We start from the raw sequence: 14,626 nt of genomic DNA, 5'->3' as shown, positions 1-14,626 counted from the left end.
CGGCGTGTCAGCCAATCAGAAGCCGGCAAACATGTTGCAAATTTGTCGTGAAAAAGTTTCTAACGAGAAAGATACTCAGCGCCATTCTTGTTCGAAGAGAAGTGAACATTTTGCAACTTTTTTGGTGTACGGAAACGCATTTTGGGCAAAAATGTGCAAAATGTGTAAAAACTTTTTAGTTCTGGAACGAAGCTTTAAATGCACGGGGTTGACATTCGTCACAAGGTGTACGTTGTCTTCTAGTTCGTTTAGACTAGTAGTACGTTTAGACTTATAAATCGACTCGATTTAAAATGTCAATTTCATAGTATATACGTCAAATAAATCGTAGTTCTAAATCCACTGGATTTTATTTGACGGATATTGTATGGGATTGACAGTTTAAATCATAGTATAAGTTCATAGTCTAACAGGCGTTTAGCCATAAATCCTCAACTGGATTTAATAAATCCAGTACAAATCTCTTTGCATTTAGATATACGTTTGGAGGATTTAAATGGCAGTCAGCTGATTTTTGTTCATAGCATAATTACCAAGGTGGATGCATCAGCCAATCTGATCGAATTGGAAACGTCAAAATAAGTTGTTGTAAACTGAATTCGTCTCAAGAAACATAAGGCAAATTACAAATTTATTGTTTAATATTGAAAATTTTAGCTCATTGGTAGCATCAATGCTAACTAATGAGCAAATGAAGAATTATTTGATCGTAAATATTAGTTTAGGTTGATTAAAATCAACTTTGTATGTCAAAGCAAATTTAATTTTTTCGCCTTGTTTACAAATTTTGACATTTTAAATAATTTTTTGTAGCAATTCACCGATGCATTTACCTTGTTTCTTGTTCCAGCTTGCAACTTTTTGTATTTTCTAGTAACATGTTACAAAAAACAAAGTCGTATACGAGGATATATGTATGCCAGATTTAAAACAAATCCACTCAATGCGAGGATTTATTTTTGTATGGGAAATCTGGTAGATTATCGCCTGATTTATAATGAGCTAATGAGTTCATATCTAAATGACCAATTGAAAGTGTTGATTTAATTAGAATTTGTAATGCTAGCTTATAGTGCCTTTAGATTTACGAAACCATTCCATTGCTATAAAAATAAATCCTCATAAAGAAGATTAACACGACAAAAAGCTATAATATAAACAGGTCATTACCCCTAGTAACTCGATAAAATCGATTCATTTTTTCTTTTTACGAATGTTGATATAATGTTTGTTGTTGCAGCAATTCGCCGGTGCATCTACAATTGTCAAATTGTCGCAAATCTTTCGTTGTTATTAAAGACATAACTTATAGTACGTTTACATATAACGGGATTTAATAAAGCCACTGAATTTCAAATGTAAATGCAAACAACAAAACATGAAGTGATGTCGAATCAACTGACTTACAGACTGTTTACATTTGCATTTATCAAATATAGGGATCTCAAATTTGAAATTCTCTATTAGGAAATGTACAATTTTTTGCCATGACAGATTTGTTACAGTCAAAAATTCCATAAAGGGTGCTCTCATATCTTCTTTTAAAAATGTCTTTATAAAGTACTGGGTTCCAGCCCCAATTTAAACTAAAGAGCTCTACTCAAAAGATGTCTCTATAAAGAAAATCTGAACTATTCTCTTCTCCTTACAATAGAACATCAATAAATAAATTTCATCTATTTTCAACATCTTCACGTTTGATCATTTTCAAATCCTTCAATTGCTCCTCTTCGGTATCATCACAGATGTCAATTTCTTCTTTATCACAGTCATCATCATCTTCGGGATCAACATCAGGATCGGCAATGAGATCATCATCATCATAAGATTTCTGCTGTTGTTGTTGTTGATGCTGATGTTGTTGTTCACGTTGATATTCTTCTTGACGTCTTCGCTGCAACTCGGCAGCTTCGGCCATCATTAATTGATGTTGGTGTTGCTGCTGTTGTTGTTGTTGCTGCTGTTGATGTTGTTGATGCAATTGCTGTAGATGATGTAAATGTTGTTGTTGATTGTATGGGTGATGTTGCATTGCACTTGTGTGATGAGCATTTGTCATAAGATCATGCGGTAATCCGGACATACCATTATTCGAACCATGTCCTCCTGCATGTCCTTTATGTTTATGATGATGGCCATGAGCATGATGTGGATGATGATGATGATTGGGATTACTGTTATCGAATAGCAGCCGTGATATTGAAAAGGAAGAAATTGGCGAATTGTGTGTACTGCCAGCCGAGTATGAGGTATTGGTATCATCTGATGTTGGAGTTTCACGATCACTGTCGTCAGATTTTAGAACTTCAGCAGCTTCAAGGGATTTCTTATGCATACCCAGCAGCCATGGTGCAACGGATTCATCTTCTTTGGCAGATTTAATAATTGTTTCGGGTAGCGGCAGTGAGTGTCGCACCATTGCACCGTACAAACCGTATTCAGCCATTTTTGTACTATGACCCCAACATTTTTCGGTTTTACGCCATTTTGCACGACGATTTTGGAACCAAACCTGAAAAAAGGAAAATAAATTTTTATTATTCAGAAGATAAATTGAGAAAAAAACTAGAAAAAAGTGGTACATTCTGATTAAAAGCATGTTTATATTAAGTCATGTTACATTAGAGCTTTTTGCAGGGGGATTTATTTGACATGTACGCAATGGAAGTGACAGTTGAAACCCACTGGATTTACCAAATCCACTTATATGTAAACGCACAGTTACTGAAGATTAAGCCACTGGATTTAATAGGATAGCGAAAGCTCTAATGTAAACGTTCTATAATTAGATTATAACCAAGGGTAAGTCTTTAAAGAGAACGTGCGAGTTTTGGCGAATGGCAAAACTATTAATTGTGTAGTTTTTTTATCATTATAGGCGATTGCTGAGAAAAGTTGGGACAAAACGTGATAGTTCACAAAGCAATCTTCCTGTTCTGTGGCCCAATAATGTTGATATGTCAAAATTTTAAGGAAATATGATCAAATCATCCCCCATAATGCTGTGATTTGATGTTGAACGCATTTTGTACTTACCCTTAAAACAGGTGTTTTGGGAGTTTACGTCATTTATTTGACAGGTTTTGTATGGAATGGACAACTTAAATGACACATGTTTTACAAAACATGTTAAATGTAAAATGCGTTTTGGTTTATAGCCGATTAAACATTTTTAGAAGAAGCTCTTTACCTTTTGACACCGTGTGAATCTCTGTCCTATTCGGAATGGTTCAGAATGTGTTGCGTACATTTCATTCATGTTCCAATCAAGTGAGTTGTATTCAATCGGGATATTATTCTTTAGTTCCTTGACCAATTTAATTTTTTTTTTTTTAATCCAGGAACCATAATCATTTTTTAGGTTATTAAGTACCTTTGTACTATGTTTACATTTACTAAATCCACTCGATTTCAACTGTCAATTCCATTGCTCAAACGTCAAATGAAATCGAATCGATTTCAGATGAGTTTTCATTTGACGTATACGCAAAGGAATTGACAGTTGAAATCGAGTGGATTTCGTAAATGTAAACATAGTGTTAGTTAATGTTGAAAAATCAAGCAACAACAATCCTTAGAAACCAAATTATGACAATGATTTCCTCTATTCACGATTCTTCACATTTCTTTCCAAAACAAAAATATTCAACAAGTAAATCGCAAACAAAAATCTGAATGTTCCAAAGAAAAGGTAGAGAATCTGACAATAGTCGCATACCAGAAGACACAACAAACCCCAAATAACACACCATAAATATTTGTTCAATATTTGCACTGGAAATTTCACAATAAACACATATAATACCCAAAATATTTTTACATTTTAAGGTGTGAGAAGTGAATGGAATGAATGACCGAAAGACAGACGGTTATATGTTTGGCTGCCCGGAATGACATAAGAATGGTGAAGTGATGGAGCTCAAGGCAGGCAGGCAGGCAGGCAGGCTGGTCAAGCATTGTTTACTGTGAAACATGAGCATTTTATAATTTAATTTAAAAAATGAAAAGAATACAACAAACAGACATACATATGTGTTGAAGATTCTTCCTGAATATCTGCATATGTATGTATGTATCTTCAAATGAATGACCAATTGCAGAATACAGCCAAGGTTCAGCCAAGATAATGAATGAAAGGCATACAATTTGTATATTACATCTTTACACACAACCAGAATTGTTAACAAGGATATTTACAACAACAGCAAAACTATAACAAAATTTACAAATTGAAATTTTTGGCTTAATCAGACACATACACAAGTGACCTTTGTACAAATCTTCACATATTTATACATTATTTACAAATGTAGGCATACATGCATTTCGGTTATTTACAAATCTACAACATATCACTTGATGTATATTCATGCACATACACAAATAAATGTATATGTTTTCATTAATATGAATGAGATTGCCTTCGGTATGGAAAATGAACATTACTGCCTAGTGTTTTTTGCATTTAATTGAATATCAAATTACATTATGAGTAAGAAGAACATACAAACATATGTTTGGATGTATGTAGGTTTATTTATAATGTGTTCTTAAAAAAAAATTTATGTGACTTCATAATTGTTTGGATCTCTGATCTGTTAATGACCATAAATTCTTGTAGGATTTTGTAGTTTAGTTGAAAAGAAAGATTTGGCCAAGGTATAGAGAAGAAGAAAAGGAAGAACTCGTTTGCAAGGTTATGATTTTAATTAGATGAAAGGGGTATGAACTTTAAGAGGTGATTTGTGTATGTCTTTTGGTCCATTGGTATGTTAATTGTACAATGCTGGCTTCATTTAAGGAATTTTTATTGATTGTTTTACTAAATATGTGAAATTGTTTCGAAAAAGATCCCACAAGTCTGTGTGAACATGATATAAGTCCCAATTTACATTAGGAGAGTTTACTTGCGGCAATTGTCAGTTCGTAGGTGAGAGAGGGTGCTGAGAGGCAAAGGGTTACCATATGCCTCACCTCTCTCTCCTACAAAATGACAATTGCCGCAAGTAAACTCGCCCAATGTAAATTGGGACTAAGTATCCCATGGCACAATCATACAGGTACCCACATCAGACCAGCTGATGTACTGCAAACTGTCAAAAAAGTTGTTGTAACTGAAACACACAAAACTAAAAAAAAAAAAAACAAAAATTTAAACGAAAAATTGTGAATTTTTGGTGTTTTTTTGTAATACTGCGTTTATTAATATCTGCCTAACAAAATTTTGTTGAAAAAATTAAAGCTCTGTTCCAGAACTAAAAAGTTTTTAAAATTTTTACCAACTTTACACATTTCGCGTTCCCGTAAACAAAATTTATATGAAAATCGTTTACGACTTTTACAACTTTATAAATTACGGGAACAGGCCATATGTGAATCGCTTTATGTTTGGAAAACATTTTTGACATTTCACAGCACTGAACTGGTTTTTGTTGTAGTTGTTGGCTGATGCATCTACCTGGTAATTGTGCCATGAAGTATCCCATGGTACAATAATACAGGTAGCATTATCATGCCAGCTGATGGTAACATAATGTGTCAACTGCATTGAATTGATGTCAAATTTTGACACCTTATGTTGCCAACAATTGCCGATGCGGCTAAATACACAGGTAGCCGCATCGGCAATTGTTGGCAACATAAGATGTCAAAATTTGACATCAATTCAATGCAGTTGACACATTAGCCCTGTTCCTTTACGTGCAAGAATCTTCAAGTTTTACCAATTTTTACTCGGAAAGCGTTCCTTTACTTCAGACACCATGCAATTCATATGGGAGCAGTTTACAACTTTTACTACTTTTGCCGGTTTTACCATTTTCAAAAGTAAAGGAACAGACCAATTATGTTACCATGAAGAATCCCAAGCAAATCGATTCCTTAACAGCGACGTACAAGTTTTGGCACAAAGTAATAGGGGTAGTAATTTTCTTTATGAGCAACTCTTTGACTTAAAGGCCAGAACAGAATCAATCGTCGCTTGCTTCCCAAATGTCAAATTATAAAGGAATGCCAGAGCATCCTAAAGGGCAACGCAGGCGGTTTTGCAAAGAGGCTCTGGCATTCCTTTATAATTTGACATTTGGGGAAGCAAACAAAGCAAGCGACGATTGCTTCTGTTCTGGCCTTAAACGCTATAGAATTGACATTTGAAAACCAATAGCTCCGTTCCAGTACTTTTGTAATGGTAAAATGTGCAAAAGAGAGAACCGTCAAAAGTGAGTTCCAAAATGTACGGGAACGGAAAAATTGCAGAAACGCCAAAAAACTGGAACAAATGTCAAAGTCGGCGTGTCAGCCCATCGGAAGCCGGCAAACATGTTGCACATTTTTGCTCGCTCAAATTTGTCGTGTAAAAAGTTTCTAAAGAGAGAGCCATTCAGCGCCATTTTTGTTCAAAGAGAAGTGAACATTTTGCAACTTTTTTGGTGTACGGGAACGAATTTCGGGGAAAAATGTTCAAAACATGTTAAATGTGTAAAAACTTTTTAGTTCTGGAATGAACCTAGTGGGTTTTTAAAAACCGGCAATATCTAGCAAAAATCTCTTATGCTTGGTTTACATTTACGAAATCCATTCGATTTCAACTGTCAATTCCATTGAATAAACGTCAAATGAAATCCAATGGATCTCATATGAGTTTTCATTTAACGTATTCGCAAAGGAATTGACCGTTGAAATCGAGTGGATTTCGTAAATGTAAACCAAGCATTAGGGTAGAAACAGAATGGGGTTTTCTTGCTTGCGTGGATTCATTTCTGGTAGAAGAATAAAGAACGGCCGAGATGAAATCGAAATAGGTTGCTTTTTTCATTTATTCTTTTACTAGAGCAAAGCGAAGAAAGCAAGCAACGAGCTGATTGAATTTGGGCCTTTAAAACGCATTTTACATTTAACATGGTTTATAAAATATGCATGAGTTAAGTTGTCAATTCCATACAATATCTGTCAAATCAATGACGTAAACTGACAAAACACCTGTTTCAAGTGCAAGTGTAAAGGCCTCGACTCATAAGCTGCTCATTTCTGGTAAACGAATAAAGAAATGTCAGAACCACATTTCAATTAGGTCGAACTTGGTCTTTGGTTTTTTACCAGAAATGAATTAAGTAAGAAAGCCGAGCGGCTTATGTACCCAGACTTTAAAATGCGTTTAATTCTAAAGCTCCTTCACCTCTTCTTTCTCCCTAAAGCTGTGAAAGTTTTGTATGAAAGTTTCAACGTGCGGCTTTATAGTAAGTTACTTTTTAAAAATGTTTGATGATTGTTCCCATGTCAACAAGCAATATTAGATTCACTTATTACATTTTTTAAGGATACTTAATGATCGTTTCAATGATGCAATCACGCAAAGCAATTTAATTAATAAATCTAATTGTTAATGGACTTTGTAAATTTTTGTAAAAATATTCTCACATTAATTTATCAAATTTGTGCAAAATGCAACACGCCCACTGCTATTAAGTTAGAAACATTACAAAGAGAAGCACACGTTTTTTAAGTCAATTCCCAAAACTAATTATATTAAATGTATCCTTTTCGAGATACATTTTTGTTTATTGTCACACTTTGTTGGTTGGTGGATGATGAAGACTAAGGAGTAGGCGTAGGCTTGATTTGACATTAAACGGTCAATTTTCAATTTGTTGCATTTCTATTTAGGCAAGAGCATACAAATCCCTGGGGACAACTTAATCTTGTGTTGATGAGAATAACAACAAAACACGGAAGCTGGTTCCCACAATTTCAAGTGTAAACGCGTGCCTTATGATTAAGCGTAAAGAAAAAAGAAACACAAACAAGTAGTATACCCAAGAGATAACTTGTGTGAGCGCTCTCAATGGCAATGATGGGGTGGGTAATGAAAATGTGACTATGGAAAATAATTGAATGTAAAGATTAACAAATGTAGTGATTTTAAAAATGAATTCTCTCTATGTTGAACAAGCGTAGATAATGTTATGACGATATTTGCATTTATGATTTTTACTGCCTCTCGTTGAAGAAAAAAAAACAAACAAGTTTTACGGTACTAAATTATTTCCACTAGACTTGTTCAACATTTAGCATGGCATCTCTCGTAGCCACCCTGTGAACACTGTTGCTTTTTTTTGGTTTAAAAGGCCATTAGATGTAAACACAGTGTGAGGATGCCAGTGACAACTGAAAAAACAGGGCTATGGGTTAAATTTTATGTGTTTCCATTGCATGTTTTGTATTGGGGTGCAGAAAACTCTAAATTTATGATAAATGTCCAATGCTTTTTTTTTTTTTTTTTGTAAACAACAAATTTGTAACAAGTGCTTTTAAATGCAAAATTTGCATGACCATTATTTGATGTTTGATATCCTTGACTGCAAAAACTTCCCATAACCTTTGAATGCGTTGTTTTTTTTTTGTTTTGTTCTTTCATTCTCTTGTGTTTTGATACTTTCACTTTAAATGTTAATTACATAATTATGCAATTTTCAGCACTTGTTTCGCAATGTTTTCTTTTGTTGTAGCTGTTGTTGTGGAGGATCAAAAAATAAAATTAACAGCTCATTATACAAATTAATGCAAAATACCAAAGTAAATAATTAATTGTAGCATCCACGAACATTGTTGCTATGAAAATCACCGGAATCATGAGGCTGCAAACGAGCGGAAAGCCAGCCTCGGAAAGAACAAATAACAAGAAGAGGAAAATGCAAAACATTGAGGACAACAACTACTATTAAAAACGGCATTAAATATAATTACAATTATGCTATTATCCTGTTATGCAGATTTGGTTTCAGCATCACAGAGGACAAAAAAGAGAACTTTATTGGCAAAGTGTGGACTTTTGCAATGGAAATTTTGTTGAATTTCTTTTTTTTACATAAAAGCAAAAGGGGGGTTATAATGCAATTAAGGGCTTAAGGGAAATTTTCAAAAAGGTTTATAGAATAAATTTCAAATTTCTGCTAGAGGAAATCTTGAGAAAATAATGCTTTTCAAAAGAACATAATAAGTAAAGTAAGTGAGACCATTGAAACTGCATTTCCTTGCAGTCGTTTTATATTTTGGCGGCTTTTATTGTAAATTTTATGCCATAAGGTTGAGGACTTGTGCACAAAGTGTTGTAAATACTTCAAAAAATATGCACCCCATTAAATCGTGTACAATTAAGAGAAAATAACCTGCTAATATTGCAACTCCAAAGAAATTGCCGCCGCCAACCGCAAAGGGTAAACCCTTCCCTTCCCTATTATTCAATAAAAGTTCTTAGAATCCAATTTTTTTTTTTAATATTGCATTTATGCAGTTTTTAAAGTGGTAACACATCCGTTCGCTATACAAGTGTTGTGGCATAAAATGCCAAATTCAATTCAAATTTTGTGGCTCATTAAAAAGAACAATCCATCGTAGGTGTGGGTTAGAAGGGTCGGTAGAACGACTTTACATCGCAAGTGTGAGCAGCAATATTGCTAGAAGAGCTGCCAGGCTGTCAAACGCCTGTTAGACTTTGAACTTGTACTATGATTTAAACTATCAATCCCATAGAATATACGTCAAATAAAATCCAGTGGATTTATAACTATGATTTGACATTAGAAATCGAGTGGATTTATAAGTCTAAACGTATTATTAGTGATTAATAATAACTAAACTCTGTAATCTAAACATTGCATGATCAATAGTGGGATTCTGAAACTCATTTTTGCTGTTACCAACAAAAATCGGTAAAATTAAATCACAAAATTATGACTAAGAACATAAAGAAAAATTGGCATCACTGTTTGTGTCGGTAGAGGCTAGCGACTACTTTTTATTCAACGTCAACTTACCGAAAATTTTCGTTAATTATCGAAATTATAAGCATTTTAATTTTAACGACAATTATCGAAAACAGCAAAAATGAGTTACAGAATCCCACTACAGGGCTGGATTCTTGTTCTATGAAAATTTGAAATGAAAAATATTTCCTTTATAATTTTTTTCACTTGACAGTTTTTTCCTTTATAAAAGTTTTCATTTCACATTTTCATAGAAACAGAATTGAGCCCCAGGTCTACAATTAGGATATTGACGTTATTCTTGTCGCAGGGACACAAGCGGATAGGCGAATAAATTAATATCTAGTGTCTTTCCACATTTTTTAACGAGTGGAAATTAAGACTCAGTGGAAGCAAATGTGAGGGCATTCTATTTAAAGGGCTCAAGAAGCTATCATTGAAGTAACAAGAGAATTTAGGCAACGTAGCGCAGAATATATAAATCACTGACCAAATTAAATACCTACCATGTAGATTACATACTGGCTAATAGCCTATTTATATTATAGCTTTTTGCAAATTTAACCTTCTTTATGAGGATTTATTTGACGTATATGCAATGGAATTGTCATTCGAAACCCAGTGGGCTTATTAAATCCGGTTTTGTGTAAACGTAATGTTAGGCAAAGAAAATGGGTTGGGCCATGGTGGAGAAGGTGTTCCATCACATCATGTCAAACGTCAAATTTGTTCACAATAATGCATTACGGTGAATTGCTTTCAAGATCTATTTAACAGGTCACGTAAGTAGCACAACAACAACTCTATTTTGGCCGAAAATTCTTCAATATGTCAAAATGTTTGTTTACGTTTTCATACAATTTATTCACAATAACAAAATATTTGACAGATTGAAACCAATCAGCTGGCCGTTTTACGCCACCTTATAATTTCATCATGATTGCTTTACATTTTGTATGTGATTTTATTTACAATAAGGCGTTACACCTTATTATTCCACCATGGTCTGGGCATACCAATGAATAATAATATGATCGTCGAGCCGCCTTTGCCAAGAAATAAATTTATTAATTGAAAGGGCACACCTCTCATCAAATGGAAATAATGGTTATTAGATCTAATTAGAAATTAGAATCCTTCGAAATGTGGGTATACCGCCGAATTTTAAAAATTCCGTGGACGGCCTTCATTACAAACAATGAAGTGATGCGAAAAATGAATCGAAGTAGAGAGATCATGATAAACATCAAGAGACGAAAAACAGACTACCTTGGTCATATCATGAGAAATTCAAAAATACTGCAAGATATCTTAAAATCAAAAATAGAAGGTAAAAATCCTAAAGGCCGAAAAGAATTATGTTGGATTGCGAATATTCAAGAATGGACTGAATTACGAGATGTTGGATACCTACTAAGTGCTGCCAGAAGTAGAGACATATTTGCCGATATTGTGAAAAATGTATGAATTTATCTAATATTTTTATTTAAAATCGAATTTTTATTGTAATTGAATTGATCGCTAAAATTCGCATGACGAATAGGCAAATAAAGAAGAAGGTCTTGTATTCGCAAGAGGCCTCAATTGGGGTGAGGATAGAATGTGGAGGCTGCTTCACAATACCGAAGTATATTTACTTCGACCGGATAGATGTATTTGCACTGACCTTCCTTGGGAAGGCATCGTCTCCGAGAGACAGTCTTATAATTAACAGTCTCAACCAGAATAAAAATACTGAATGTCATATCGAGTACAACTACTAGGCACCAAGTAGCGTGACTACAGTAGATAGAGAAGATCAACTGTATCAGGATGGAAATCTACAAATCTATCACCGCAAATATGGAAAGCGCTCCGTAAAAAAGACGTGCTTTGATTCCAAAATGGACTTTAATTTTGCCGCACGCTCAATCATTAGCGAATTCATAGAAAAATTTTCAATTTCATTGTAAACTATTTCAAGATCTAATGTGAACATGCTATAAAGAGAGCTAAACCAGGAAAAAACGAAAGTCCTAATTGGAATTGAACACTTAAATGAGACATTTTTTTTGTCATTAGATGTTAATACAACTTAAACGGAAATTTGGCAAATGCTGCCTTTATATACTCGTATCGTCCAAAAAGGTCTAGGTCTTGAAATCTTTTCCTGCCATCTGAAAAAAACTTTTTTGTAAAATACGTGCGTTTACGTAGAACTGACAAAAAAGATGCATGTCTTTGAAACCCATTTGGTGTAAAAGCTGCCTCTGATCATACGTCTTTATTAAAGAACCTACAAAGATCACCACGTACTGTTGTAAACATAGTGTAGTTTACAAATCTACCTTAAAAGTAAAGTGAAATAAAAAGAAAAAATAAGCTAATATTTGTTAAAAATAATTACCATGCCAAAGAGTACAACTTATGAAACCAATAAAGCTTTGCCCTGCACAGGCGCGTTTTTTATTGCCATTCGTTTTTTTGCTGTTGTTGTTTCTTTGTAGACAGCCATATTTGTTTTACCATGCCATACCCAGCTACGCAAGAAAAGGAAGCAACAACTCCAAGTTATCCTTGAAATACGGTAGAATTTACGCAAAAACACAGGGAAGAAAACTTGTTAAAAAACCACTCAAAGTTTTTTCTGGCTGGGTGTGTGTGTGTTAAGTGAATGACGTACAAATTAATGGCTGAATTTTTTTCCACATTTCACATTGTGTATGCCATACTTTTTTCCAACACAACCATATTCATATATCAAGGATGTGTGTGCAAAATTTTATAACGCCCCATGGCAATTATATTTTGAAGCAGAAGTTCAACAGTGTACCAAATCGAAATTCAATAAGCCTCTGTCTTGGTATTTGCAGTGTAAAGGGGAAGAATTGTAATCCTTTCGGAAGTAAACAGGGGTTTCTTTTTCAAAAAATGAAAAAATTGTCATTCGTAGCAAACATTCTTCTTCCTTCGTACTCGTATGGAATCAATCTATAGAATTTTTAATTGAAGAGTGATGTGTATTTGAATGGTTGGTGTACGGCAGGCCGTTGTTGTTCTTTGGTTGGTGATATGCAAACAATAAATGCAAGCGTTGCAAAATTCTGCCGTTATGGAGTGTAGGTTATTGGCAATTGTTGTAGTTAATTGAATTTTAATTTCAATTTTTTCGTTCATCTGCAAAAGAGTATCAGTGGGGTTCTGTAAGGTTTTGAACTTGCTGTTATATGAAGGCGTTGCTAATTTTTTGGTTTGCAGCAGTAGTGACTTGTTACCATCGGCCATAATGTATGCACTTAGTTTGTGAATATGCCGATGGTTGTGTGCTGCCGTAGCCTATTGTTCTCATTTGTTTTTGTACGTGGTGGATTTAATGGTAAGGCTTATAATGGGTGTGAAGTGCAACCATAATGGCTGCTTAATGCAATTTTGCCTTTATAAGTGGCCTGTGGAGTTAGAGGAGGGTGGGAGTATGTTGCTTCGTTCAAGTAGCATTTTGGTTTTTTAAGAAATTCGTTTCAAAAAATCTGTTATTTTCGGCAAAATTTTCTACAAAGAGCACAAATAAGTCTTGGAAATGAATTTCAAGTTTGAAAACGTGTGATTTTTGTCACTAATTAAGTTGCTCTTGAAAATTCGCAAGGTCTTTGAAATATGTTCCATTATATTTTGGGTCGTGTGATTTCCTTTAGCTCATTAAATTTGTAAAATTTAATTTTCTAAATCTAGACTTTTATGTGGTGTATGCTGCTCAAGCTTTATGGCCACTGCAGCAATCTCTAAGTTGCCTTTAATAGAATTTCAAATGAAAGTCATTTCCTGGTTTGCTGCATCCCAGCCATGCAGGCAGGCGGCCTTAGCAAACTCAATCAATCTTTAAACATAAACTTGGAGTATGTTTGCCAGCTGTAAATTATTTCTAGCGTACATGTTAACCGCAAACATTGCATTTTCTCATAGATGTGCCACTTTTTTTTCCTTTGTGCCTTATAAGGCAATAAATTCAAGTTCATAAAATTTATCTCTTTTTCATGCTTACCTGTATACGATCTTCGGCTAAACCAGTTTTCATTGATAGCAATTCCCTGGCACTGACATCGGGATAATGGGCATCTTTGAATGCCTTTTCCAACTCTTCCAATTGATTACTCGTAAAAATGGTACGACCATGGCGACGTTTATTTTTCTTTTTACTATTGCCAGCGGGACCCAATAGAACACCATCTGGCCCAGTGGCAGGATGATGGCCAAGCAAGCCATTTGCCCCAGCTGCACCATTCAAAAAAGCTTCATGATGTGCATGGGCTGGATGGGCATGATGATGTGCAGCAGCGGCTGCTGCAGCTGCATGGTGGGCTGCTGCTGCCGCCATCGGATGGCCATGATGCTGGGAATGTGAGTGGGCATGATGGGCTGCAGCCGCCGCAGCAGCATGATGAGCCAATGCAGCAGCAGCATGCTCCGCAGGCGACAATGTTGGTCTGGTGGGGGTGGTAGGCTGATTGGTGGAGGAATTATTTGTGGAATTTGGTGTATTATTGGCGGAGGAGGATGAGTTATTTTGGCTGCTAGCTGATGTTGAACTTGATTTGCTGGGTGAGTTTTCATCATTGTTGTTGTTATTGTTGCCGGTTAGGTTGCCAGCATAATCTGAGGCATTGGCTCTGGTGGCTTGGTCTGCAAAGAAGTGAAGAAAATGGAAAAATTATACATTTTTCTTAATTAACACTCTAAAGGAAATCCATTGTAAGAAGTAAAATGAAATAAAAAGAAAAAACATAAGGATTTGTTTAAAATAATTGAGCACAATAATTCATTTTACGACAAATTTAAATCCTTTATAACCTTCCATTCACTTTTTGCTTCTAAGATGTGTGAAAATCCTA

General features: G+C 34.7%; 1 protein-coding gene across 1 annotated transcript in view; it reads right to left on the bottom strand.

Moving 5' to 3' along the window:
- Positions 1–1,197: 1,197 nt before the first annotated feature.
- The window catches only part of Vsx1 (Visual system homeobox 1), a 44,774-nt gene continuing 31,345 nt past the window's right edge, over positions 1,198–14,626 (bottom strand). Inside the window, exons 2-3 of the mRNA XM_073972552.1 lie at positions 13,780–14,417; positions 1,198–2,512 (exon numbers count right to left, since the gene is read on the bottom strand). Coding sequence (XP_073828653.1) covers positions 1,673–2,512; positions 13,780–14,417 — 1,478 coding nt within the window. The 3' untranslated portion in view covers positions 1,198–1,672. The remainder of the gene's footprint in view (positions 2,513–13,779; positions 14,418–14,626) is intronic.

This window comes from Musca autumnalis, unplaced genomic scaffold (assembly GCF_047663935.1).
Source record: "Musca autumnalis isolate F117 unplaced genomic scaffold, ASM4766393v1 scaffold_3, whole genome shotgun sequence".
Lineage (NCBI taxonomy): Eukaryota > Metazoa > Arthropoda > Insecta > Diptera > Muscidae > Musca > Musca autumnalis.
The sequence above is the reverse complement of the archived record's forward strand: the minus strand, read 5'-3'. Positions and strand labels throughout refer to the sequence as shown.